Source organism: Fusarium redolens (assembly GCF_020744475.1).
Source record: "Fusarium redolens strain MPI-CAGE-AT-0023 chromosome Unknown BKA55scaffold_7, whole genome shotgun sequence".
NCBI lineage: Eukaryota > Fungi > Ascomycota > Sordariomycetes > Hypocreales > Nectriaceae > Fusarium > Fusarium redolens.
This window is the reverse complement of record NW_025763670.1, coordinates 650,812-675,339: the sequence shown is the minus strand read 5'-3', so window position 1 is coordinate 675,339 and position 24,528 is coordinate 650,812. Positions and strand designations below refer to the sequence as shown.

At 48.6% G+C, this 24,528-nt stretch overlaps 11 protein-coding genes across 11 annotated transcripts; 7 read left to right on the top strand and 4 right to left on the bottom strand.

Annotated features, from left to right (window-relative positions):
- Positions 1-1,650: 1,650 nt before the first annotated feature.
- On the top strand, positions 1,651-2,447 carry BKA55DRAFT_510547 (uncharacterized protein; the record flags this gene model as incomplete). Its single annotated transcript, XM_046187617.1, has 2 exons — positions 1,651-1,875; positions 1,947-2,447. The coding sequence occupies 2 exons, from the start codon at positions 1,651-1,653 to the stop codon at positions 2,445-2,447; spliced, it is 726 nt and encodes a 241-aa protein (XP_046049946.1).
- Positions 2,448-3,140: 693 nt separating this feature from the next.
- BKA55DRAFT_689199 (uncharacterized protein) lies at positions 3,141-3,694 on the top strand (the record flags this gene model as incomplete). The annotated part of the gene is made up of 3 exons (XM_046199322.1): positions 3,141-3,426; positions 3,487-3,604; positions 3,652-3,694. 3 exons carry the CDS (start codon positions 3,141-3,143, stop codon positions 3,692-3,694), a joined length of 447 nt encoding a protein of 148 aa, XP_046049945.1.
- Positions 3,695-3,925: 231 nt separating this feature from the next.
- BKA55DRAFT_566111 (uncharacterized protein) lies at positions 3,926-6,134 on the bottom strand. Its single transcript, XM_046192589.1, has 5 exons — positions 5,891-6,134; positions 5,074-5,840; positions 4,475-5,014; positions 4,202-4,427; positions 3,926-4,147 (listed from the first exon to the last, which is right to left on the bottom strand). Exons 1-5 carry the CDS (start codon positions 5,986-5,988, stop codon positions 3,994-3,996), a joined length of 1,785 nt encoding a protein of 594 aa, XP_046049944.1. The 5' UTR covers positions 5,989-6,134; the 3' UTR covers positions 3,926-3,993.
- Positions 6,135-6,634: 500 nt separating this feature from the next.
- On the top strand, positions 6,635-7,937 carry BKA55DRAFT_510794 (uncharacterized protein; the record flags this gene model as incomplete). The annotated part of the gene is made up of 5 exons (XM_046187640.1): positions 6,635-6,683; positions 6,739-6,923; positions 6,976-7,285; positions 7,336-7,489; positions 7,538-7,937. The coding sequence occupies 5 exons, from the start codon at positions 6,635-6,637 to the stop codon at positions 7,935-7,937; spliced, it is 1,098 nt and encodes a 365-aa protein (XP_046049943.1).
- Positions 7,938-7,991: 54 nt separating this feature from the next.
- On the bottom strand, positions 7,992-10,034 carry BKA55DRAFT_538561 (uncharacterized protein; the record flags this gene model as incomplete). The annotated part of the gene is made up of 5 exons (XM_046190045.1): positions 7,992-8,753; positions 8,807-9,017; positions 9,399-9,526; positions 9,598-9,712; positions 9,766-10,034. 5 exons carry the CDS (start codon positions 10,032-10,034, stop codon positions 7,992-7,994), a joined length of 1,485 nt encoding a protein of 494 aa, XP_046049942.1.
- Positions 10,035-10,397: 363 nt separating this feature from the next.
- Positions 10,398-12,324, top strand: BKA55DRAFT_566106 (uncharacterized protein). The gene has a single exon (XM_046192588.1). The coding sequence runs from the start codon at positions 10,790-10,792 to the stop codon at positions 12,083-12,085; it is 1,296 nt and encodes a 431-aa protein (XP_046049941.1). The 5' UTR covers positions 10,398-10,789; the 3' UTR covers positions 12,086-12,324.
- A 251-nt stretch (positions 12,325-12,575) lies between these two features.
- BKA55DRAFT_566105 (S-adenosyl-L-methionine-dependent methyltransferase) lies at positions 12,576-14,539 on the top strand. The gene is made up of 9 exons (XM_046192587.1): positions 12,576-12,968; positions 13,051-13,199; positions 13,250-13,291; positions 13,342-13,411; positions 13,470-13,497; positions 13,550-13,562; positions 13,612-13,701; positions 13,758-14,100; positions 14,154-14,539. The coding sequence occupies exons 1-9, from the start codon at positions 12,786-12,788 to the stop codon at positions 14,385-14,387; spliced, it is 1,152 nt and encodes a 383-aa protein (XP_046049940.1). The 5' UTR covers positions 12,576-12,785; the 3' UTR covers positions 14,388-14,539.
- A 912-nt stretch (positions 14,540-15,451) lies between these two features.
- Positions 15,452-17,072, bottom strand: BKA55DRAFT_593366 (uncharacterized protein; the record flags this gene model as incomplete). The annotated part of the gene is made up of 4 exons (XM_046195541.1): positions 15,452-15,618; positions 15,649-16,372; positions 16,423-16,662; positions 16,728-17,072. 4 exons carry the CDS (start codon positions 17,070-17,072, stop codon positions 15,452-15,454), a joined length of 1,476 nt encoding a protein of 491 aa, XP_046049939.1.
- A 365-nt stretch (positions 17,073-17,437) lies between these two features.
- BKA55DRAFT_663129 (uncharacterized protein) lies at positions 17,438-20,773 on the top strand (the record flags this gene model as incomplete). Its single annotated transcript, XM_046197653.1, has 5 exons — positions 17,438-18,298; positions 18,484-18,488; positions 18,965-19,147; positions 19,192-19,428; positions 19,480-20,773. The coding sequence occupies 5 exons, from the start codon at positions 17,438-17,440 to the stop codon at positions 20,453-20,455; spliced, it is 2,262 nt and encodes a 753-aa protein (XP_046049938.1). The 3' UTR covers positions 20,456-20,773.
- Positions 20,774-21,153: 380 nt separating this feature from the next.
- Positions 21,154-23,090, top strand: BKA55DRAFT_726655 (pyridoxal phosphate-dependent transferase; the record flags this gene model as incomplete). The annotated part of the gene is made up of 5 exons (XM_046201140.1): positions 21,154-21,256; positions 21,303-21,393; positions 21,455-22,057; positions 22,115-22,456; positions 22,523-23,090. 5 exons carry the CDS (start codon positions 21,154-21,156, stop codon positions 23,088-23,090), a joined length of 1,707 nt encoding a protein of 568 aa, XP_046049937.1.
- Positions 23,091-23,284: 194 nt separating this feature from the next.
- BKA55DRAFT_511168 (uncharacterized protein) lies at positions 23,285-24,388 on the bottom strand (the record flags this gene model as incomplete). Its single annotated transcript, XM_046187676.1, has 3 exons — positions 23,285-23,632; positions 23,713-23,972; positions 24,031-24,388. The coding sequence occupies 3 exons, from the start codon at positions 24,386-24,388 to the stop codon at positions 23,285-23,287; spliced, it is 966 nt and encodes a 321-aa protein (XP_046049936.1).
- Between the last annotated feature and the right edge of the window lie 140 nt (positions 24,389-24,528).

Genomic DNA, 24,528 nt, shown 5'->3' with positions numbered 1-24,528 from the left:
AGACTCGAAGTCTCGTGTGGATAAAGACCAACTTGACTCGGAGGTAGACGCCTTACTATTGCCATTGCCGTCATTGAGTGACGCTGTTGAAGTCTGCAATGCAGTACCTCGACTGGAAGGGGTCAAGTCATGATCCGCGGATGGAGCTCCAGGGAGCACAGGGTAACCTGCGCCAGGCATCCCCGAATTAGGGGACGATGGAGAGGGCCTGGATGGCTTGCATGGGCCACCGAACGCTGCCGTACTCCAAAGGGCCAGGAGCAGAGCTTGCCTCATGGTGGGAGATGCAAGGAAAGGAAAGATTGTGATAAAGATTGACAAGAAAAGAGTGACTTCTGTTAAATCAAACGAATGTGCGGTTGCAGAATTGAGAACCTATACGATAAACCATATTGTCTACTATATAATGCCGTCTTGTGATTTATGTATCGGAACTAGAGCTTTCAAGGACAAGGCGAAGTTTCCGTCCACTCTCCCAACAGGTACCATTGGATAATACTCTTGGTCGGCATAGTGAACAAGGGGTCTCCTGGTTCACCTTACAGTATCACCGCAACCTAGGAAGGCCATAAGTTGGCCCAAGGACTGGAAGACTGTGGATTGGCAGTGCTGTCTCTGAATGGAAGTCGCCGTACACCCAAAGCTAAAAGGAAATAAGAGGAGTCTTTGATGCATCTAGAGCCAACACATCGATCATGGATTAGTTAAGGATAAAGGTTGTATAGACGTAGGCCTATGATCAGATCGTAGTTATAAACATTGTTGGCTTGCGGCATGTCTTGTTTTGAAACAATGCTGTGGAGACAATTCTTTACAGGTCCCTTCCTTCGTTTTACTGTGACACACTCAAATGGATGTTACTGGATTGAAAATGGCTGACTCGGATCCGTAGTGGAGAGAAATTAAAGGGAATTGTGCTGGGAATTGATCGTGCCATCGTTGTCTGCCTTGTCTGCCACCAACAGCAATGTGATGAACTTATGTTGGCCCAGGCGCAGTCGCATTTCTGCGCGCCTTATTTCTTACAATAAATTTAGCTTCTTTCGTCATACGGGTATATCCGCCCAAGGTCCCTCATCTCCACAAAATGAGGGGTTTTCATCACGCTGCGAATATTCACGACGTTTCATTGATAGTGTGCCATTTGCTTCCTTGATACCCCAGAACCAACAGACGGTACAGGGTTATTCTCGGCCGTATTCTTCGTCTTGACTAGCGTACCTACGATTCATTCCATCATGCTTGAGCGTTCTGTCTCATCGTCTTGAATTCTAATTCACTATTCTCTACTTTTCACCTTCATTGCTGTCGACTATGGCACACAACCCTGATTGTATCAACTGCACGATTTGCGGCATCGTCCTTAGAGGCGTGGAGGACTGGAAGGCCGATGTCGTCGCATTGGCTGGCCCACATTGGCCAGACCTGTCCGAATCACCCCCGTTTCTAAAGGTAGCTAACAACGAAGTCGTTCGCTACGCCGCCAAAGCCAACTCCCATCGTGGTTCTCTTGTTCTACTTCCCGAGAATCGCAAGGTCTGTCCTCAATCTGGCTATGATGTCAACGAAGAGTCAGACAATCCTTCAGAATGGGTAGGGGTGATGTATGTTGGGTTACATGCAGCTTGCGACGATCTCGCGAATCGCGTTATGAAAACATCTTTTCGTGCCAGAGTCAAATCTGTTGGGGACCTCTGGCTTACCCTTGAACGCCGTTGCGCTAGAGTCATCAGTCAGGACCCCTGCAAGGTAGGCATGCACTTTACTCCTCCAATACCCAACTCTCAACCCGGCCAGCCGTTTTCCGTTGGCCTTGAACGATATTACGTTCCGTCGCATAATATTCACAGATACGGAGATCATTGGGATGGTTGGGTAAGTTCGATCCTCCTTTCATTAGAAATTTAGGAACTCTTAACTGATATGTAATGATACTTTCTGTCTAGTGGGATGAAGATCCCGTTACAATTCCAGACCTGAGCACGCTGCTCATCGCAAACCTTGAGCCCGCAGCAGACGCTTCTAGTCGACTACCGAGCAAACTCATCAAGTTCAAGAAACACATTGAGAGTCTGCCACAAGAAGTAAAAGATCTCATTTGCTTGTTTCTCCCTCACGGTCAGCTCCCTCTAGAATGCAATTACATCATGCCCCAGTCCATGTGGAAGCAAGTGTTTTTCCAAGTCCCGTTTCTTTGGGACCTTGACACTCAAGTTATCCATGAAAAGACTGCTACAGGGGACTCAAAATCAGAACAATGGGACTGGGAGAAGATTGCAAGGCAGGTCATGAGTCCAGCAGAGGCTTCGCCATGTGGAGCACTCGAGGATGACGAGGGCATATGGAGTTTTGACAGAGTTGGCCTCAGTGTCCCTGGTGGCTTTACCAACCGACGTCGGATCTGGCAGATATTAGAGGAAATGTATCCCAACGACGTGCTTCTTTAGACTAGTACAGAACCAGCTGTAGGCGATCGTCAGAACAAACACAGCATTGTCATAATGATGACCTGTTTCAAGGGTAAACTTTATAAGTGTGCACACCATCGACGAAATCAGTCATATCACAGAGCCTACAGAAGCCTAATCTCAAGTTCTTACCTCAGTCAACCTTGCCACAAAGGAGTGGAGGCGCTTGGGCCCAGCCGCCCATGTAGGTTTCTGTGGAACTGTACAAGATATCTCTTAAGCCATGGTTCATACAAGAGTTTAATTCACTGCGCACTTCAGGGATGCACCCGGGAGTGTACACCAGGCAGCGCATCCGGCGGCTCGGAATTTGCATCAGAGAAAGAGCGCAAAGCCATGCATAACATCTCCTCTCTGACCGAAACACCTGTTCATTTCGGGATCACCAACATCGCCCCATTCCGTTTTCTTCGCAAAAAGTGGCTTGGGGCACAGAGTCTTGCAAGTGGGAACACTTGTTTCATGATCTGCAACGACCAACACATTTGGGTGGGTCTCATCTAGAGCTTAGCCCCATTCCACCTCGTCTGCGTGTTGGTCTGGTAGTACCAGTAGCTGTTGGTAAGTGCAATGAGGGACGTAGTGTGAGCTTCGGAACAGTCATTGTTAAATAAACATGTTGCGTCAGCAAACGTCAATTTCTTTTGAAACCGTCGAATATCTCCCTCCAAAATGTCTTCTTCGTTTGTACGTTTATCACTTCTTGGCTTAGCTCTCGTGAACTCGGTCATATCAGACGACGAATGCCAGCCATCGACCTGGAAAGCTAGCGCCATGGCTCCCGGTGGAATCAACTGTCGACTAAGCACTCTCACTGGGCCTCATGTCGATTCTAGCGCCTGCGACTCCATCATCAAGAAGTATCACATCACTCTAGACACATTCTATGAGCTGAATCCTAGACTGAATGATGATTGCAATACTATTCAACCCAATATCAGATATTGCGTGGAAGGATGTGAGTACCTGCCACACTTCGCTGCGTGATACTCTGTGGAGATGGCTGATGTTCTACAAGTTCCCGAACCACTTCGTGCCTACAATGGTCTTTGTGGCCCTGATCACGGCAATGCGACATGTGTAGGAACAGATAGGCAGTGCTGTAACAAGAAAACATGGACATGTGGTGATACAGCGTATGTATGACAGTATTTTGGCCGAAGCTGTACTGACGTGGAACCAGCGATGATTGTACTATCAATTGTTACGAGGGGAACTGCTACTAGGTGGCCGGCATCAGAAGATGGCAACAAATCAATCTGAACTTGCAGTCAGCTCACGCTTCAATAAACAAGGATGCAACGCGCCCGAAACGGGTGCTGGTCAAAAGTATCTCCGCTCGGAATAATAATCTCGGTAACTCCATGGCACTTGTCAGAGATAGCAAGTCAGCATGCTTGGCTCCTGGTGTGCAGACATCGACGGAAACACGTAGAATCAGTTAAAAATCAAATTATGGAGCTATTTTGCCCACTTTCTCATCCATTCGATTGTTCACCACCATTCATCTGTAGAATTTGCGTTTCTAATCCAGTTGATACAACGGCTCAAGCGTAGCTGACTTCCGAAGAAAGACGTGTCTGTTAATAAACCAAGGCAGCCAATGTCGAAGTTGGTACGCGACGTGGCGTCTTGTCGGAACTCCAAAGATATAATCCAACTCTTCCAGAGTACGCTGTCTGTAAAACTTTGCTCAGTCATGAAAGTATCGAATAGCATCATTATTAACTTACTTGGTCTCTGGAATAATCAAGAATATCACGATAAACGCTACAACGTTGAGGCCTGCGTAGAAGCTGAAAGCTCCAGTCGGCCCAAGACGATCTAGAAGCGAAGGGAACGTCAAAGTCAAAGCGCTACCAACCGCGTTGTTGACACAGATGGTGAAGGCGGAGCCAATTTCTCGATGAGACAGTGGAAATGCTTCGGAGAAATAAATCGAAGGCAATGGCCCGATGCCTATACAGTTAGCTTCTAGCGACTTGAGGAATGCGGGCTCAACTTACCAGGTCCATACATGGCTGTGAACAAGTAGATAAAGAAGGCGATGAGGGGAACTCTGGCACTCGAGTCCTTGTCAATCAGAAAGCTGAACCCTGCCGCCAGCAAGCACCACGCCATGTTAGGAAACGTAACCAGCAGCAAGTTCCGGCGTCCAAACGTGTCAACCATATAGACAGCTGGGAAAGCAAAGATAAACATGACAAGGCCAAATCCCATGGAAGCCAAAAGGCAGTCCCTGGTGGAGTAGTTTGCAGCGGCAAAGATGGTAGACGAGTAGAATGCCATTATGTTTATTCCAGAGAACTGCTGTGAGATTACGATCCAAGACGATGCAACTGTAGCTCGGCGGAGGCGAGGGACGCTGACGAGCTCCCACATTCGACGCGCGAGTGTCTTTCCGCCGAAGGCGTCTTTTTCTTCGAGGATTTGGCGATGAGCGTAGTACAAATCTCGCGCAGCTAGCATTTCTGTGTTGCGAATGCGGCAGAAGACTTTGAAAGATTCTTGGTAGCGGCCCTTCTTGATAAGCCAACGAGGCGATTCTGTGAAGAAGATTAGGTCCACTAGTCCAGGTATCAGCCGAAGAAAGGTGATAGCATACCGGGGCAGAACCAAACACAGATGACGACCGGGATAGCTGGAACAAACGCCGCGGCAAGCTGGAAGCGCCAAGCAAGGTCTCCGATACGATACCAGATGAGGTTTGAACAAAATCCAACAAAGATACCAAAGGCTACCCATAGTTGAAAGCTGGTGACAATCCCGCCTCTGATAGATGCTGGAGCAATTTCGGCAGAGTAAACAGGAATGGTCGAGATCTTAATACCCATACCCAAGCCCATAAAGAGACGACAGATCAATAGTCCCCACCAGTTCTGGGTGAAAGCTTGAGCAAGCACCGGAAAGATACAGAATAGACCGGTCAAGAAAATGGCGCCTCGCCGGCCAATACGGTTGTTGATGGGATCAGCTGCCCAAGCGCTGAGAAGACCGAAGAGAGTTGGACCAGAGTTAATGACACCGACCAAGGTCGTATTATGCTCAATGCCAAATTCTTGAGGGAAAGACAGGTTTGCTCCATTTGCGCCGGTGTTGTCCCAGCCCTGTACAGCAGAGCCGAGAGAGCATAGAGCAATGCCGAGGTAGAGGCTACGGGGAAGATGCCACTTGTGAGTTGCCTCACGTTCCAGGGCGCGTTTATCATCGTCGGTTAGCTCTTCAATGTTCTCGTAGCTTGCCGGGTTTTGAGCTGCGAGTGCACCACGGTAGAAAACGTCTATCTTGTCCTGGAAGTCATAGTCTTGACAGAAGGCATTGACTTGAGTTCGCAGGTCGGCTCGAGAGATACCGGCAAGAGGGTTGCGAATTCTGTAGATTGCTGATGTCAGCAGCTGTATAATGTCTGGTGAGTAACATACTTGGCATTCGCATTTCGAGTAAAGTCCTGCGGTGTGAGGTGGTCGATGTGTTCAACATCTTGCTTGACCTGGTCTTCAATATCAGACTTGCGGTCCATGATGCTTTCTGAAATCTGCAGAGATAGGGATAATTAATTGATAGCTGTTGAATAACATGTCTGTTCATCAGAGCAAGAGGGCCACTTTTATAGTCGTCGATCAGAGCATCAACTTGCGGGGTGACTAGGTTCCCCAGAGTATCAACTTTCGTCCCAAACTCTTCTTAGAATGGCGCCACTTCCACCCCAGACTGACTGATTCCACCCCGCATGGGATTCAACATCATGTGAGATGAGACAAACAGGAATGTTCCTGAAGTGCCGGATCTCGGCAAACTGAACAATTACCACCGAAGGAGACTTTAGTGCAATTGGGCCAACAACCCGATTGGCCAATTCGAATGTACTAACATGCTGATGCCACACGCAGGGCAATGGAACACACAGGGCATGGGCGGGGAACACTGCACCGAATCAGTTGGCACACGCAGGGCATAGGAGGGGAATAGTGCACAAAGACATGTTACACGCAGGGCAGGTTACGGTACGGTCGAAATCTCGGCAATTTAGGATTGAGAACACGGTGGAAGCAAAGTTATAAGCTTATTACGCATCCGCCCTTTATCCCTCACCCGCAAAAGCATACTATCACAAACAAGCATATTTTACATCAACCAAACAGAATATTCTACAAACGTTTTCCAGAATGGGAAGCACCGGAACTCAATCATGGCTGGACAAGCTCGAAGAGCAGCGTACGTTTTCTCTTCTCAAGACGGTCTTAGCGTGGCGTAACACTGATGGTAACAGTCAACGTCGATGTCGACTGGATGGCTCCAGAGTGGATCAAGTCAATGCCATTCAAGTTCCATGATCAGACCAGCAACCAACTCTGGGTTGACATCCAACTCGGCGATGACTCTAACAAAGACTTGTTCGAGCAAACAACCAAGGAGCTCAAAGATCAAGGTTGGCTCGCCATCTATACACGCATGGTAATTGATGCATCTCATTGGTATTGATAGAAACATGCTCACTAGCTCACAGGCTGTTCTTATGTGCAAGAAGAACATTGATTCTATTCAAGGACGTGTTCTTCTGCAAACACTTCCTTCCAAAGCTTATGACACGCAGGCAACTCTTGATCATGCACGCCTTTACGACAAGGAATTTGCTAGAGCTGGGATATCGCGAGAGCGATTCTGCATCAAGATCCCTTCTACTGGGCCTGCTCTGAATGCCGCAAAGATTCTCTCCACCGAGGGTATCCCGACTCTCGGCACGGCACTGTTCAGTCTCGCCCAGGCTATCGCTTGCAGCCAGGCTGGCATGCTGTACATCAGTCCCTACTACAATGGTACGTTAGATAAGAAGCAGAAGGATTATGCAATTAACACAGAACTACAGAAACGCGAGCCCACGATGAGCTATCTCTTTGGCCAGACGTCGCCGACCCTGCGCTCGAGCACCCGAACTCTCCACGCATCGTCCAGATTCTTGAGACATACAAACGACTTTACAAAGAAAGCGGAAAGGAGCAACCCCTTGTGAAGAACGCCAGGTAAGAAATACCCCATAAGTACCAGTATCCATACTGACAGATCCCCAGCTTCATCACGCCTCAGGAGGCCATGGCTGCTGGTGAAATGGGATGTCACTCAGCCACCATCTCTCACACCGTCCTCGAGAAGCTCTCAAAGCTTCCCTACGACGCTTCCAAGCAGCCCGGAGAAGGCTTACCTAAGCCTGTTCATGCCTACAAGAACGCCAATCCGTTGCCCGAGCGTCTCAAAAAGCTCCTCTTTGTCGATCCCTTGGCTGGACCAGACTGGGATGGAAAGCTGGCTAGCACTGATGTTGATTATCTGGCTAATGGTGGTGCAGAGATCGACAAGGCGAATGAGGCTGATAAAGCGACTAAGACTCGTTTGGCAGATGCGTTGACGTTGTTTATTGGTGGTGAGGAGCGAAGCAAGGCCAAGGTTGAAGCTATGTTGGCTCAGGTGTAGATAAGTCTTCATTTCGCCTACGAATTGACCACGAAACCTAGTAGCCCAAGAGTACTAGAAACAATATTGTTGAAGTGTTGTATCTGGTCCAAAGTCCATCGTTGAAAGAGGAAAATCGGTACCCCAGCCTGTGAGAGATATCTGATCGCCTGAAGTGTCCGCAAGGAAGTCGTGCAAGTTGGAGATGGGCCTGCCATTCTCTAGTTGTGGTTCTACAATTGCATGTACACTGGGCTCGGTCATGGGATTCTTCAGTGGCAGCATCATAGCTTGGTTTGGTAAATGTTGCGTATCCATTAGAGCCATAGTCGAGCTTAGAAGCTCGTTCGGGTGAGATATTGGGCCAGCTGGTTCAAATGAAGAGCTTGGAATTAAACTCCCTTCGTCGACGCCCAGTAGGCCTGGATGGGGTGCTGGTACAGGATGAACAGAATCGGTTGGAGGAGAGAAAGAAGGCTGAGAAGTGAGGTCGTTGACCATAGCGTAGCTCGTGTCCACCGGAGCCGAGTCCTCGACATCTGGACGAAACCCTTCTGCCTGCTGACCTTGAATTCTGGTCTCCAACTTTGCCAGTTTATCAAGGTTCATCTGAGTGTTGGTAGCATGACGTTCAGGCACCACAGCCGTAGCTCGCCAAGTATTCACCTCAGCAAGCAATTCATCTCGCTCTTGAACCATGGCTCTATAAGCCTGTATAATATCCAGGCATACACTGCGCTCAAACTTATGACGTGATATGCTCTCATCAATCACGTCGTGCTTTGACAGCCTGGCGGGGTTCTTGCCGGCTAGTGCAGGTAGTTCTTTTGCCAGATCCTGCAACAAATCGTCAGTCAAGGGATGTAGAGAAAGTACCGCAGATGACTAACATTAAGCCGCTCTCGAAACAGCTCTCGGCGTTTCTTCTCAAAGATCCGGTGTGCAGCCCGATCATCTGCCGTGAAATTGCGGACGCGCTTCTTGGGCGGTTTTGTGGAGGCACCATTTGGTCCGGCGCCTGAATCACCAGACGCGAGTTCTGCTCGTGCTGCTGCTAGCATTTGTCTCGGACTTTGGCACTCCAAACAGCTTGGGCTTTTACTTGCTATTGTTTAGCAAGTAATCAGATTCAAGATATCAGGCTGAGAATACGTCAGCTGAAGTTGAGTGCCGGATATGGGTCGAGTTGAATGCGACGGTTCTCCACACGTGAGCATTCCCCTCATCTAAAATCTTCGCTGGCAAATCATATCGTTGCCAAGGATTGCCCTGCGCAGGTCATACTGGTGGGATAAGTTTATCCACTTCTGTTCGTTGATTGACATATTAGCATCGAGGAGCATTGTGGCACAGGCTCCGCAACGAACAGAGTACGATGCCTCGCCCATTAAGACAGGACATGTACTTATCTACAAACATTCATAACCGGGATAAATAACTGACAATAACTAACTTGTTTTCGCATCCGTGTTCCTAACAGACCTTGCCCTAGTGCCCTTTCCTGACTCGTGCGACAACCTCCTCGACGCTCTCCTGCGGCACTCCCAACAAGTCGTTATCGAGGATGCCCCGTTTCTCGAAATTCGCCTCAAATCTGTCTTGAACGTTGACTGCAAGACCCAGTTGATGATATATAGACAATGCGATTTGTTGTTTGGTCTGGGTGACTGAGAATACCGACGACAGCTTGACCGACGCCATCACGGGTCGTGGCGGTAAACTTGGCATCCCCATCATCCAGGATCTCAGCTATCTTGGTCTCGGGCTTGATACCGAAGAAACCGACTTGTATGCAACTACATGATGTTGTCAACAAAAGTACGTCATCCCGAAAGTTGCATGAGCTCACAAATCTAGGAAAGCCCCGCAAGCAACCTCAGTCCAAGACCAACCAGGCTGCTCGAGAAACTTGAGATGCTCAACCATACGCGCTTTTTCAGCCGCAACGGGAAAAACCTTTACGGCTTCTTCGTTGGTCGTGTCAACGCCGTAGCCCGAGGCGATCAACCTCTTGACACCGGCCTCAACAGAAGCACGAGCTAGCTCGGGGAGGGGCTCCTCAGCGGCGAAGCCCAAGGCCAGCACCACAGCATCGTGTCCACGAAATGCTCGGACCATCTCGAGTGGTGGGTACTCATCGTGCACTTGAACACTTTTCGTCGGCTCAGGATACTCAGCTGGTTTAGAGCTGAGCCTCTTGATGAAATTGCGAATGCTCCAGGTTCAGCTTGAAGCCAGAACTGTTCAGTAGTGGCGTAGAATTTACGCGTTTTACATACTCATATTCTAGATTTCGTCTGACAATCCACCAAGCCTCAGAGAATGTCTCTGAGTTGTTGAATGTGTCCGAAGGATCAGGATCTGGACAAGCGCTTACGACATGGAACCAAATATTGAGAGAGACGGGATTCCGAAAGCTACCATGACATTGCAGCATCAATCAATTCATGGGTGAGCAACACATAACTCGCCTGCAGAAACGTGAGTTCGGATTCATAATTTAATTATTAAAATTGGATGTTCGAAGTCAATCTTCTCTTGCTTCCAAGCAATCGAACGATTACAAAGATGTCGTTCTGTGGAATCGTGGCAGATCACTAGACTTCAGGGTACCTCAATTTATTTATCATCGCATCCACATGCTACACCCCCCTCAGCTTCAGCCTTGATTGCGGGGCTCAAGGTCCTGCAATTAATCAATCTAGCACTACAACAGTGCCCGGTCTGAGTCATTGACCGCCTGAGCTTTGACTTGTTTTATTATCATCAATGCCCCAAGATATTGATAAATACACCATGGTTTTTCTTTCTTGAAATTTCTCTTCTTGAAAATTTTCGTTACTGTTGGCCCCGCTCTCGACGCGTTTTCAACGATGAATTCCCTACCTGATGAGATTGTCAGCATTATTATCACCAATTCTACAGCCCACGAACTCACTCAGCTATCCCAAACTTGCAAAAGAATCAATAGACTTGCTCAACCACTATTATGGACCAATATCGAACTCCATCATCATACCTTCCACGAGGCTTGCGACTCGAAACAGCCTTCCCCCATGATATCTGCATCGGAACGATTCTACTACTGGGATACTAAATACTCGGGACAATGGAAGGCAGAAAAATTCTTCAAAGTGTTGCAGGATCTGTCATCTGAGGACATCGGCCGGTTGAAACAACTGTGTTCGCTAGTTGAGTCTATCTGCACGGTTGTTCGGTCCAAGATAGACTTCTGGCAGATTTTACCCTATTTTACTAACGTCAAGGCTTTTGAGCTATATGGCGACTCCTCCTACTTCGATCAGAATGAACACAGATCCTTCTGCCCATCTGCTCCTCCACCCTCGAAGCTCCGTTATGTAAAGCTCGATGGCTCGATACCAACACCCGTCGCCGCATGGATATTGGAGTCTTGCTCAACCGTCGAACGACTGGAGCTCAGATTACTTGACCAACCGATAGGATCAAGAGCAACGATGGAGGAAGATTTTCCACGCTTTCCCGAAGATATCTACAGTCCACCTGAGGATCCCACGTATGGTAGACTATGGGGATGGGCTGTTATACCCCGACCCTTGTCCGGCTTTTTGCCTCTCCAGGAAGATAAAGGATTGCTTAAGTTGCCTAAGGTACGACACTTGCATCTTTGCCAACCATCTCAGAGCAACCTATCTGCAAGGATGGTTAGCTATTTCTGGTCGACAACTTCTGAGGCAGCCGCTCATAAAGATTGGGAGAGAATTCTCCAGGCCTCAAGCGAAACTCTCGAGACATTGGCCATAGAACAACAAATTGGCATCGAGCATGGTGACGGAGCTATATTCGACGCAGATGAATTTTTCCGAGATGATCAAGATGGTCTCGGTAGCAAAAGAGTGGTAGACATGCTTGAAAAGGTGTTGACAGAGACGAAATTTCCTGCATTGAAGCGCGTTTACTTGAAAGGGATTGTTGTTGGGTCGAAGAATCGCGGCGAACCCATAGGGGATGTCCCTGGAGGTCGGCTCATGAGGTTACTTGAAAGAATGAGGGTTGTTTGCGAGGCGAGGCTTGGGGAAGGGTATTGGTTTCATGGCGATGATGGTATGGGACCGCCCGCTCAGTGGGAAGCGCACGATGACAATTGGGACGAGGAGGAACTTTTAGCAAGGGTTGGTGGTTATCTGTGAGAGTAGGGTCTTATTCAGATAGAAGATCGACCTGCTGGAAAGGCGGTGCACTGATAGTCGTTTCGATGCAAACAATCGCATCATCAATGTATCAACGTACCATTGACTCCTCTTCGCTGCGTCGGCGAATCTTGCTGCCCAGGGTCATTTTTAGGGAGTTCATGCCATACCTTATGGGGCTAGTGTTATAGTATCCATGTCGACCAAGTTCTGGAAGCTCAGGTGAGCATCGTGATGAGAAGGTTCCTCCAAATAAGCTGGTAGAATAGTCTGGGGAGGGGGGGATCTCGAACTTGCGTCAGGTATAGCTGAGCACCGTCAAGTTGTAGAACGACTTCAAATATGATATGATTCAACCGTTGCTTTAACAGATTTTCTACTATCAAACCGATGGCTGCTCCCCCCACCGCGAACCCTGCACGAACTGACACGTCTCCCCATGTTGATCAACTAATAAACCTCGGTCAAGCATTTCATTCGTTCGTCTATCACCAAGACTCGTTATCATAATTCGCCGAACCCTCCCAAATATGGAGTAGAACAATTTATCTTATCATGTTTCCCCCGACCGAAAATTCCCAGATTGTTTTTCGGTTTTCGCTGCTTTCTCTTTTTCCCACATAAACTCTGCGCTATATAAGCTCCCGAAAGCTAAAAGGACACAACGATATCAAGGTCTTTGGGACGATATATATTCATAATGTCGACACCACCAGCGGCTGCGACAAGCCCGAAAAGCGAAAAAAGTCCTGCCAAGAATACTGCGAAAAGTCCCTCAAAGAGCCCCTCAAAGAGCCCCTCAAAAAGCCCCCCTCAACATGCGCAGGTGAATGCCGGAGATACAAGCATTCTGGAACCCGCGCATTGGCAGCAGCTTGCCGAGGTGAGATAAGCCCGGCAGACCAACAGGCTTACAGCTTTTATGTTGGTTGTTTTTATGCATATTGATGCTGACTTAATTCAAGGAGGAGAACGTGAACCCAGACGACGATGCTCATTCGCTGAGTGAAGAAAGTCTCGCGTCCTCAACAGACTCAGTCTCTTCTAGTATTTTCGAATATCGCAAGCTTCATGGAAGGACATATCATCGAGAAATTGGCAGTGCACAGTATTGGTAAGGTGTCCCCGCATGTCTCTATTCTGAATGGAGGCTTACTGGACTAGGGCTGCCAACGATGAGAGACAAAGTGAATTGCTAGACATCAAGTAGGTTGGACCAAGATTGGTGACGATGGATCACAACTGATCATTATTAGCCACCACTGTCTGACTCTGGGTATTGGGGGAAAGCTTCACCTAGCGCCTATTGACACAGAGAAAATTACAGTAAGTGCTGGATGGGAAGCCGGCATTGACCAGTCTGGACGCTGACATATCTGTGAAGAAAGCGCTTGACATTGGAACAGGCACTGGTATGTGAGGCTTAATGCGATTACGCTATGAGATTGCTGACCATGGATTTAGGCATCTGGGCTTTGTAGGTCTTGGAAATACTTCTCAGACTGCGCATGCTGACTTTGGGACAGAGATTTTGCCGATGAACATCCCAACATCCAGGTCATCGGCACCGATGTATCGCCAATTCAGCCATCTTGGGTCCCACCGAATCTCCAATTGTGAGTCATGAAGCAATTCCCAACTTGTCTTTGTACCTACTGACACAAACTCGCAGCGAGATCGAAGACTGCACCCAAGAGTGGACATTTGCGCCCAACTCAGCCGATTACATTCACATCCGCTGGCTTATCGGCAGTATTCCAGATTGGTACCAATTCTTCAGTGAGGCCTACAAGACTTGCAAGCCAGGTGGCTGGGTCGAGAGTTTTGAACCATCTGGTATCATTACCAGCGACGACGACACCGTAAAGGAGAGCTCTGCCTTGGGTCAGTGGGGTAAGCTATTTATCGAGGGAGCCAAGAAGCTGGGTATGAGCTTCACGGTTTATGAAGAAGAACTACAGCGGAAGGCCATGGAGGCTGCTGGCTTTGTCGACATTCAACAGTTCGAGTACAAGGTAAGAGGGCACTCTTCAAAAACAGAATAAGTTCTAATAGTGTGCCATGACAGACCCCTATTGGTGGCTGGGCCAAAGATCCACAACTGAAAGAGCTCGGCCAGTTCGGCAAGCTTGCGTTCCTTGCCGATCCCGAAGGTTTTGTGCTTTTTGTAGCCAATACGATTGGTTGGACTGAGTCGGAAATCCATGTCTACCTTGCGCATGCTCGTAGGGAGATTCACTCGGGCAAGCACCATCCCTACTACAAACAGCGAGTTGTCTGGGGCCGGAAGCCTAAAGAGTAATCGGATATACCGCCTGCTCGGCTTTCTTACATAAGAGTGTCTCTGGGGGTGAGAGCGGTCCTGTAAACGGAGCAGCTCTTATATCGCACTACGTCGAATATCCAGCTTTTAGTCAACTTTTCTTTTTCTCAATATACGATCTCTTTCTTCAATTCTCTGTCCGTTTGTTCAGAATTTTGACAGTATTTCGTTGCTCATACATCGTTCGTTCAAGTGTCAATGAACTTCAGGCTTGATGAATTAGGCCCCGCTACGTTAGGGCCCGGGGCAGCACCTAAGCTTCAACGTAGGACGGGGAGATTACGAACATGCCCGACATCACCATTCAGTGATTACATTTGCCACATTGAGTAAACTCCCTTCGGCGTTCAATTTGTCATTCAGCTTATAAATCTAGCACTGCAGAGGGCATTCTTTGCAGTATATCTCAAGCAGTTGCAACTTGGAATTGGCTATCTCGGACCCAGCCATTAGCACCACGTTCAAATCATCTCTTTTCGGTCACCGCATGACAGAACAGAAGACATGAGTATTCCCGAGAACTTCAAAAGCAAAATCACTATCACCTACATTACCACGGCAACGGCGATTGTGGATATTGATGGCGTCAAGTTTATCACTGACCCCATATTCGACGAAGCTCCTCGGAGTCATGACCGGTCACATGTGGCTGGATTGAAGCCGGGCGAGTTTTTCCTTACCTGACAAGAAAGTCCCGCGTTGTCAATCGAGCAACTCCCGTTCGTACAGATCACGATGGGAGGCGAGGATGCTGTAAAGATGATGGAAATACTGGAGGCTGATATGCTTGCCCCTATGCATTTTGAGTCGTGGACGCATTTTACCCAGGATCGTAAGGCACTGAAAGAAATTTTCAGTTCTGGAGGCTTGGGGGATAAGATCAAATGGTTATCTTCTGGCAGGCAAGTCGAAATTATCTAGGAATTTGGTAATTGTGCACACCTTTCGAAACTAGTCGACAGTTCAGTCTCATCAAAGATATGGCCCAGGCTCTGTAATGAATGGCGAGCAGAATACAATGGAAAGTGAATATTGCCACCATTTCATTCTTCCCGACCATCTCCCTTCCCTTTAATGACTGAACAGATCCAAGAACCCCCAGATGCTACAGCCACAATTCGGCCTCCGCTCGCTCGCCAATTGCCAAGACCGAGCAACTTTCCGTTTGTAACGTGATACGTACCCACCAGAGGATAACGAACCATTCCTTCTGAAGCGCGCAGCACAAGATCGTACTTACGCGGAGTGATACATCTCTGCACCACGCACAGTTCCGCTGAGACTACACCGGGAGACGCGAGAGCTTGAAGAAGACATGTCCACTCGGGCGCCGTGACATCGTCCCCGAAAATGATGCCATTGCCTTTGCCACTCCGGATCGGCTTGAGGATGTAGTTGTGTCTCACATCGGGAGAAGCAAACGACTCGTGCAGTAGATCTTTCAGCTCTTTCGAACCAGGAAGTAGTGTATCCACGATGCCTAGACGTAGAACATCGGCTTGAACTGCAGTGATTACCCCACGCACCAGTAGCTGCGGGATCTCCTGTCTCACGATGCCCAACATACGCTTGTCATGCACGAGCAGTATAGTTCGCATATCATTGAAGCACCGTAAGCTAATCTGACGTAATATCTCTGGCCGGAGAGCGAGGAGTTCTCGCTGATGTAACTCAAGCCCAACTTGATGTATCTCTTCGCAGATCTCCCCGTGCGGAGCTACAAACCTCCAGGTATTGGCGACTTGCTCTTCGCAATCGCGTATAACACGGCACAGCCGGAAACCGGTTTTGCTACGTGCATCCGCGAATAGCCTGAGATCGGCGGGTGCGATGAGCCGTGGCTTTATGCCGAAACGATGCGAGACGGCATTGATGAACATGTGGATGTCGATGCCCTTTTCGGTGCCTTTGAGAAGGTGTAGGGGATACCCGGGATCGAACAAATCGAACAACCCCTGTGAGATCTACCGATATGGGTGTCAGAGTCAAGAAGACTGCGCATTTAATGCCTTACCGTCCCTGGGTCCGTTGCGGGGACAAGGCCAGTCTTGTCATGCTTTAAGCTCTGGTTGGTTGCCTCTTGGCCGTACGCCTCATGCATGAATCCGTTAAAGGCGAAGCGCGCATTGATCTCAGTGATGCAGTAGTTCTCTTCGCGCTCGCCGTTGTCCTCCACGAGAAAGTCTGGACGCCACGATCCTCGGCACTGCGAGAACTGCGGTAGGTTCCCGTTAATGACCTGACCTTCGATCCACTACGCTACGTGTCAGCTATCGCCTTTTTCTTGTATTATGTCTTAACCGGGTAAGGTTGACATACTTGCAAAAGTTCCTCCTCCTTGGCTTCTAGCGGCATACGTTCTGGGAACCGTGCATCTCTGTCACTCCACCAGCGTTGCACAACATCTGAGATGGCTGCTGTCAAAGCTCCATGAAGATCTTTCAGCTGCTGCTGATGATGCCGACCCACAAGTACAGGTCGCGGACATCCTGTCGTGTAAGAGGCCTTGGGCCAGAGATTTGCAGGGCATAGTTTCAGGAGGCTTTCCTCGAACCGGGCCTCCTCACGAGAGAAGGATGCTACATCGAAGTTCTGCTGCAAAATGGGCAAGACCCCTTCATGGCCATTCGTGATATGGATTTGTGTGAGCTGCTTAGTTTGCATTGTACGTGTATGAGTTTATTGATGTCGGTCTAAATTATCAAGACGGTGGATGCCATCGCTTGAGGCTATTTATGCTCAAGGAGGGGACCTCTTGTGGACAGAAATGGCTTTCATCTTTAACCATCCACTGCCAAGTCCAAGATCATCGTGGATGTAACTTGTCTTTCAGACAGGAAAGCCACAATGACTGCGGCAGTGGTGTCGAAATGCGGGCAGCCATAGTATAGTAAAGTCCAGCTAGAGTTACAGATAGGCTCTTCGGGTACGTACTTCGGTTAAGGTCGATAATAAACTCAAATTCCTCGAACGGTCTTGTTATTTTGAGTTCTTGTTCCATCAACTATCCTGCCACGTCGTTTACCAGCATGCACGGACTTTCACGTCTTACAAGATTCGGCTTCCTTGGACCGATCTGTCCTCACCATTCGATTCGTTGCCATGGAACAATAGCTTTGCAGCATCGTCTTCGGGTTCTTGATGCACCGCATATCGACTGGGCTCGTGATCCTAGACATGTTGACCAAGTTGCATCGGAACTTGAGACTACCGGCATACTCCAGATTCGTCTGGGCTTTCCGGACGACTCCAGCGACTACCTCAAGGAACTTGTTCTTAGTTTACACAAACACCATGATCATTGTTTGCCCATCTCTCACAGTGTAACACGAGGTTGGTTTTGGGATGTGCGGCCCAAGTCAGCCTCTCATGCAGGAGCTCATCAGGCCCGATCCGAAACTATGAGTGAATTCTCATGGCACACCGACTGCAGCTATGAGGATCCACTGCCGAGATACTTCGCGCTCCAGGTTCTACAGCATGATCGGTATGGAGGGGGAACACTATCTGCGATGAATGTCGCTACGCTCATTGAGTTTCTGTCGCCGGAAGCACGAAGAGCCTTGATGGCACCCGACTTCCGGATCGAAATACCACTCGAGTTCAACAAGGACCCCACAAAGTCATTTATTACTGGCAGTATTCTCGCGCCAGATCTCCATTCGACCATTATTCGCTACAGAGGCGACACTATTACTCCACTGACCACCCGGGCTGAAGAGGCATTGGAAGAGCTGAGAGCAGTATTGATGCGGCGTGAAGTACAGGTGTACTCGACGATGCATCTCAGGTCTTCCGACCTACCAAAGGGGTCGATCATCTTGATGGATAACCGCCGATGGATGCACGCGCGGAATGAAATCAAGGATCCAGAGCGCCACCTTCGGAGAGTGAGATGGGATGCAAGACCATTCAATATCTCCAATCAAGATGTCTAGAACGGGGAGAGGCATAGTGAACCCAGCGAGCGAACAGAGCAGTGTGAATTACTCAATCTTGAATAAGAACCTTGTTGCTATACTTAACCGCGGTATGCGAAGAGACTAACTTGAGATCCGACAGTGAAGTCAGGCAGATTGTGTGCGAGCCGAGTTTGCCTCTGGCTCAAGTATGTAAACATAGTCTGTTGTAGTGCCAATTAAATTTCATGTTTTCAGCCTCTCGGGAAATTTCGGCCAGTTCTCCGCATAGCTTCGCCGCTTTTACGTTGATTTCCTTTGCTTATGGTAACACAAGGCATGCACAAGTCGAGTGGTTCTCGGGGGCCGTTGGGTATCCGCGAATGTCCCAATGCCAGACCAGAAAATGGCAGATATGCAGGCTCAGCCGTGTCTCGGGCAGGACTCTTCCGAGACATCTGACAGCTCAAGCCATGTCAACCGCACATAGACTTTCAAGGCAACTTTAACCGATGCTATCGTAAGTCAGGCGTTCGAACTTCTCGATCACTGCCTTCAAGACTAATATTCGCTTAAATCCTGTGCATGTTTAAAGAATTGTAATACTGCGGTCGGACTTCAGATCCTATCTTGACCCAGACAATTGGTGCTCATCAGAATGTCTCCTAGCCCGACATATTCATTGGCAGACGTGCTTGCTGTCGCACGAATGCACCCGTTTTACTGTGCAGCTCAGTATCCTCCAGATGAAGATATCATCCAGGATGCGAGAGAGAAAGCTGGATTGAAGTTAGAACAACCTGATCTCAAGTCATGGCCACTGCTTCGGAAAAAGGATTTGTAAGTGTCCTGCATTCCTCAGGGACAGTATCTTATAGTATCAGATATACCGTAATTGAACGACTTATCAATGACACCGACCCGGAGAACACGTATCGCCACAATGTCTACACCAGCGTTACAGGCGGAGGAGGCGGTGTCTTGAAACCTTTGTTCTTCGCGACAGATGCGCTTGAGAATCGCCGGCATAGAACCCTCTTTGGCGAGTTCCTAAAGAAGCTCGGCATCATTGAGCGTGGGGACTGGGTCCTGTCGACCCATCACGGCGGCAGCTTGTACAGGTATGTAGACAAGTTGCCGTTAAAGAAGTCATGCCGCTTACATACTCCTAGATCCCTCGACCTAGCGCTGGAGATCCTGGAGAATGCTGGAGCATCTGTGCTAGCTGCTGGGCACCACTGTCCACCTGCTACTGTGGCACAGATACTGCAAGACTTCAACGTCAACGTCCTCGCTGGCGACAGCAGTCAGATCATATCTATTGTTCACCATATATCGGCCATGCCAGACAGGAAGAAGAGCATCAGGATTAGGAAGGTGATCTATACGTCCGAGGGGCTTTCCATGATGCAAAGGGCTCAGATCTATAAAGTACTGGGCCCGGTACTCATATACTCCATACTCGGCAGCGCAGAGGCGGGGCCTTATGGAGCAAGCAGTCCATTTCTCGTGGACCTCGACCCCTACTCGAACTATAACGACTTCATCATCGATACACGAATGACAATGATGGAGATTTTCCCGCTCTCTTGCAGCGTTGGCGAAAGTGATTGGATTCCTGAACGACTACCAGATGGAGAAACAGGTGTCATTGCACAAACTGTTCTGACACGTCTGCGCCATCCCGTAATACGATACATAACTGGCGACATAGGATCCCTTCATCCTTTACCACAAATGGCCGTTGGACGCATTGCCAAACACGATCTGCGTCATTATCGCGTTCTTCGCCTGCGGGGTCGCGACCATCGTTTCAGTTTTATGTGGGATGGATGTGACTTTCAATTCGACAATCTTAATACGGTCTTATCAGATCCTCAGTTGGGAGTTCTCTTGTGGCAGGTGATACTCGACAAGATGCAGCCGTCACAAGAAATTTCGTTAGAGGTTCGTGTACTGAACAGTCAGGGGCCAGGCGATACGGAGCACTTGCAGACACTTTTGGACCGTCTGAAGGCCTGTCTAGATGTCAGTGCTTTGAATGCGCACAAGTTCAAGATGACCTTTGTGAATGATGTCCTTGGGTTTGAGCTTAGTGGGACAGGCCGAAAGGTTATCCGGTTTGTTGACCACTCTTCCTCGTACTGATAATCGTATTCCAAGTCATAACAAAATATCCGTTTAGAAACGTCGAGAGGATCACTATCGTAAGTGATGAAAGAGTGTGAGGCTCTAGGTATATGAAGGTCATAAAGGAGAAGTGCGCACCTGTTTCTAAATTGCGAGAAAGGACCCCACACAGGATATCACGTTTAGTGGTATTATTCACACATGTAACAGGACGGGACCTGTAGCAAACCAACTGTGGTAAAAATAAACATACAACTTATAGCAAGTAGGACTTACAGGCTGCAGTCTCCTCAAACGAGACATGAAGACATGGGAAGGTACAATGATGATCCAGAGGAATTGAGGTCAGGAACGAGATTTAGACATCTTTAGGTTAATTGGTCTTTCCAAAAAGCGTCGGATAACGAGAATTCAGAAGGAAATCACAACTGGGGAAAGTCCAAAGTCTGACATGAGAGGAGATTGAAGCAGAATGTTACGCTGCCCCTCCATCATCGTGATACAAAACGTAATTGAATAGGATCGATTCCAACGATTCGTTCCAAAGCCTTTTCGCAAGCGACCATTATTGTCGCCGCTTGCGAGGCCCTAGTTTTATCCAGTTGTACAAGGAGGGTCTCTTCCGTTCACAAGTACTCTTAGCTGCCTTATATTCTATCACTGGTCACGTCGCGACCCTACAGTCAATCGAATCGCAGACTACACCTCTCAGCACGATGGATGAGACTGATGGTCGCGAGAATTGGGTCTACCCCAACTCCCTTCGAGCTCTCCCCTTGGATCAAGGGAATGTTTTTCCATCGGACGCACCTCATGCAAGTGCCCTCGATACTGGCCGGCACCGATGCTGACACTTCCTAGGCAGTTAGCTCTTCGCTCCCAACCTGGGAGTCCGTCGTTGGCCTTTCGACCGAAGACAAGACGATTTTCGAAAGAATTGACTACGGCTACCCTCGGTATGTGGCTTATGAGACCCCGCCACAAAGCTTCTTGTTCACATCTGACGCTATCAAAAAGGTTCTTCATTGGCAAGCCTATCCGATCCCTCATTATACGTGTCAAACAACGGTTGAAAGTCAATTCGAATGATCTGGTCTGCTTTATCTTTCCGTCTCCTGATGACGCCAACGACTACGCCGTAATGTTGCGGGAAAAGAGCGCTGAAGTGCATCACGTCCGCTTCTCCTCACCAGGACCAGTAAGCTCAGAAAATGGGGACGATCAACTTTCTTTCTCAGCGCTACTACTTCCTTCCAATTTGAAGGAACATGCAATGAGCTTTTGGGTGAACTTCGGCACCGGCATTACCACGCGTCACGCCGAATACTGCTTGAAGCATTTTGACGAACTCATCTCGAAGTCCCCTGTGGATGAGTTCAAAACAGTGGCTACAGCGATACCCTCCCGCGATCCATCATCCGAAGCGTGGATTCAGCGCGGCCCAAGAGACCTTGAAGACCTAAAAGCCCACATTGCTCGCTTGGCTACTTCTGAGAGGTCTGGTCTGAAGTGTGTCGAAGCCGGAGATGTATTTGTTTTTCCCAATGGGATGAACGCAATTTATAACGCTGCTGAAGCAATCGCGGTTAACAATCCAAAGAGCGGCGTTGTTGCATACGGGTGAGCTACGATACCTCCGTAATGGAAAGAAATTCTTGATAACCGTTTTTCTTATAGCTGGATCTACCCTGAGACAATCAACAATCTTCGTGGTGGGTCCTGGGAAAACTTCATAGACTTCAAAATGGGCAGTGAAGAGGATTTAGACCATCTTGAGTCTATGTTGAAGCCTAATGACAAGCAGATCATCGCTGTCTTCTGTGAGCTGCCGAGTAACATTAAGTTCACTTCACCCAACCTCCAAAGGATTCGAGAGTTGGCAGACGAGTATGACCTCATCATTATTTGCGATGAAACAGTTGGTAACTTTGTCAACGTTGACCTCCTGCCCTACGTGGATATCATCACGACGAGTTTGACCAAGATGTTCAGCGGAGCAGCAAACGTGACAGGAGGAAGGTCTGTGATGACATAGCAAACTCTCAGGCACGATAGCACTGACTGCTGACACAAGCCCTGGCATAGCGTCATCGTCAATCCTAATTCTCGTCACTATTCGGAGATACACTCTAGCCTTAGTTGGCGGTGTCAAGTTGTGTCGTGCTTCCCCAAGGACATCGCGGTCCTCAAGCAAAACTCAGTCAACATGGTTGAAAGGGTGAAGAAAGCCAATGCAAATACCTTGATCGTCGTAGATCTTTTCGAAAAGCACCCTTTAGTCGCTAAGGTCAACTATCCATCTCGAGGTGCGACCTTCCAGAACTACGAAAGGCACCGCCGACAAAATGGAGGATATGGCAATGTCTTGAGTGTGGTATTTCACAAGCCGGAGTCTGCTCAGCTGTTTTATGACAAGTTGGATGTCTGCAAAGGCTCGAGCTTTGGAACAAACTTCACTCTTGTGATTCCCTTTGTCCAGCTGGCTGCATACCAGTTGCAGGAGAAATTGGAGAAGTACGAGCTTCCGAAGCATATTCTCCGGATCAACGTTGGGCTTGAAGATCCAAATGAGATTTGTGCCAAGATGTCGGAGGCATTAGTGGCAGTGGAAGAGTTCGAACAGATGCCTCGCAGTGTCGGTCTTGGAGCATGAAGCCGGGCTTAGATCATGTAAGACTAGAGACGCGGGTTGTATCGTTTCTATAAGAGCTACGAAGCAGTTATTCTTAGCTTAGAAGCATGCTATAGCCATGTTAGATGCATGAGTGTATACGTCGAGCAAGACGGTTTACCAATTAAATAATCCGAATTCTACCAATTTCTCAACTAACTCCCTACTGCAAGCTTTCATGACCACAGTATCAATCGAGGACGACCGCCAGTCTTGTGCTCGGGTAGAAGTCCAATAAAGCTGCTAAAGCATAGTCGTGGTCTGTACGGAAGGCCAAGCTCGGGACAAGGCTCCGGTTCGACCTTTTCAACCTGATGCATATTCCTTGAGTTGAAAAACCACAGATCACCAACCTCCGGCTTTACTACGACGTTCTGGCGGCCATGGATAATCTCATCACGATAGCCGTAGGTATCAGGATCTCTAAAGTTGAGGCACTCTTCACTCCACTCAACATCGTGGACCCAGGTCCTGCCACCTTTCACGGGTGCCATGTACAAGTTGAAAACGGCCTGGTGAGTGACCTGAAGAGCGGGTTAGCTGTGTGAATATTCTGAAAGATACAAGCGTCATCATGAAGACTGTTGACAAGGTGAGGGCTTACCTGGTTAATGATCCAGTCCTCAGTAGCGGCATCATATGGGGTCCAGTCGCAATGAAGACAAGTGGAATCGTTCAAAGCGCGGAAGTTGCCTGAGAAGTATGTCTTCCCTGGTCCTTCTGAAGCACGAACAATCTCATAGTCTGGCAGGAGTGCGCGAAGAGTTCCTATGACCTTCTCCCAGGCATTGACTCCCGTCTGGTCTGCAACTTCTTGATGAAGACCACTCAGAGACTGTGCAACCTTGAAGTACTCTTCCTTTTCTATCAACGGATACTGTTAGATCACCCTACATAATAGAAGAAATAGGATGGCACATACCATTCTTGCGGTTCTCAAAGTCGGCAGCAGCTTGCGCCTGGTACTCAAACTGTGCACAACCAACCCTCTGCAGAAGAGGTCCAGTGTAATATCTATACGGTGCGATCCTATGGCTCAACGCCTCCTCATGAGCAAAGCATTCCTCACGGCCAAGGAAGCCAGACTGCTTGATGACCGGTGTCCGGTTAAACAGAACATCGAGGAAGTTCTCTCCCGAAAGCGGCACAGGAGCAGTTCGCTTCCACTTGGACTGGTATGGGGGTGCTGCCCTACCAAGAGTTGGGAGGGCGGGGGAAAAGGCCTTTCCTGCAAGAGGGGCTCTGGAGAGGGTCCTCGCTGTGGCGGCGTATTGGGGCATGATGGGTATGTAACAATGCTGGATGATATGATGGCAATGGGGCTGCTTTACTGGAGTGAGTGCTGTTGGATGTTCTGCTGTGAGCTCTTATAGTATAACGGCCTTTAAAATGCCTGATAAGGGGGTTCTGGCTTGAAATG

Excerpts from the sequence above, each read along its gene's own strand:
- BKA55DRAFT_566106 (XM_046192588.1), top strand. The coding sequence starts at position 10,790 with ATGAATTCCCTACCTGATGAGATTGTCAGCATTATTATCACCAATTCT.
- BKA55DRAFT_566105 (XM_046192587.1), top strand. The coding sequence starts at position 12,786 with ATGTCGACACCACCAGCGGCTGCGACAAGCCCGAAAAGCGAAAAAAGT. Across the intron at positions 13,292-13,341 it reads AGTGAATTGCTAGACATCAA|CCACCACTGTCTGACTCTGG; the intron begins GTAGGTTGGACC and ends GATCATTATTAG. Across the intron at positions 14,101-14,153 it reads TTCAACAGTTCGAGTACAAG|ACCCCTATTGGTGGCTGGGC; the intron begins GTAAGAGGGCAC and ends GTGCCATGACAG.
- BKA55DRAFT_566111 (XM_046192589.1), bottom strand. The coding sequence starts at position 5,988 with ATGGACCGCAAGTCTGATATTGAAGACCAGGTCAAGCAAGATGTTGAA. Across the intron at positions 5,015-5,073 it reads CTGTGTTTGGTTCTGCCCCG|AATCGCCTCGTTGGCTTATC; the intron begins GTATGCTATCAC and ends TCTTCTTCACAG. Across the intron at positions 4,148-4,201 it reads TTGATTATTCCAGAGACCAA|ACAGCGTACTCTGGAAGAGT; the intron begins GTAAGTTAATAA and ends AAAGTTTTACAG.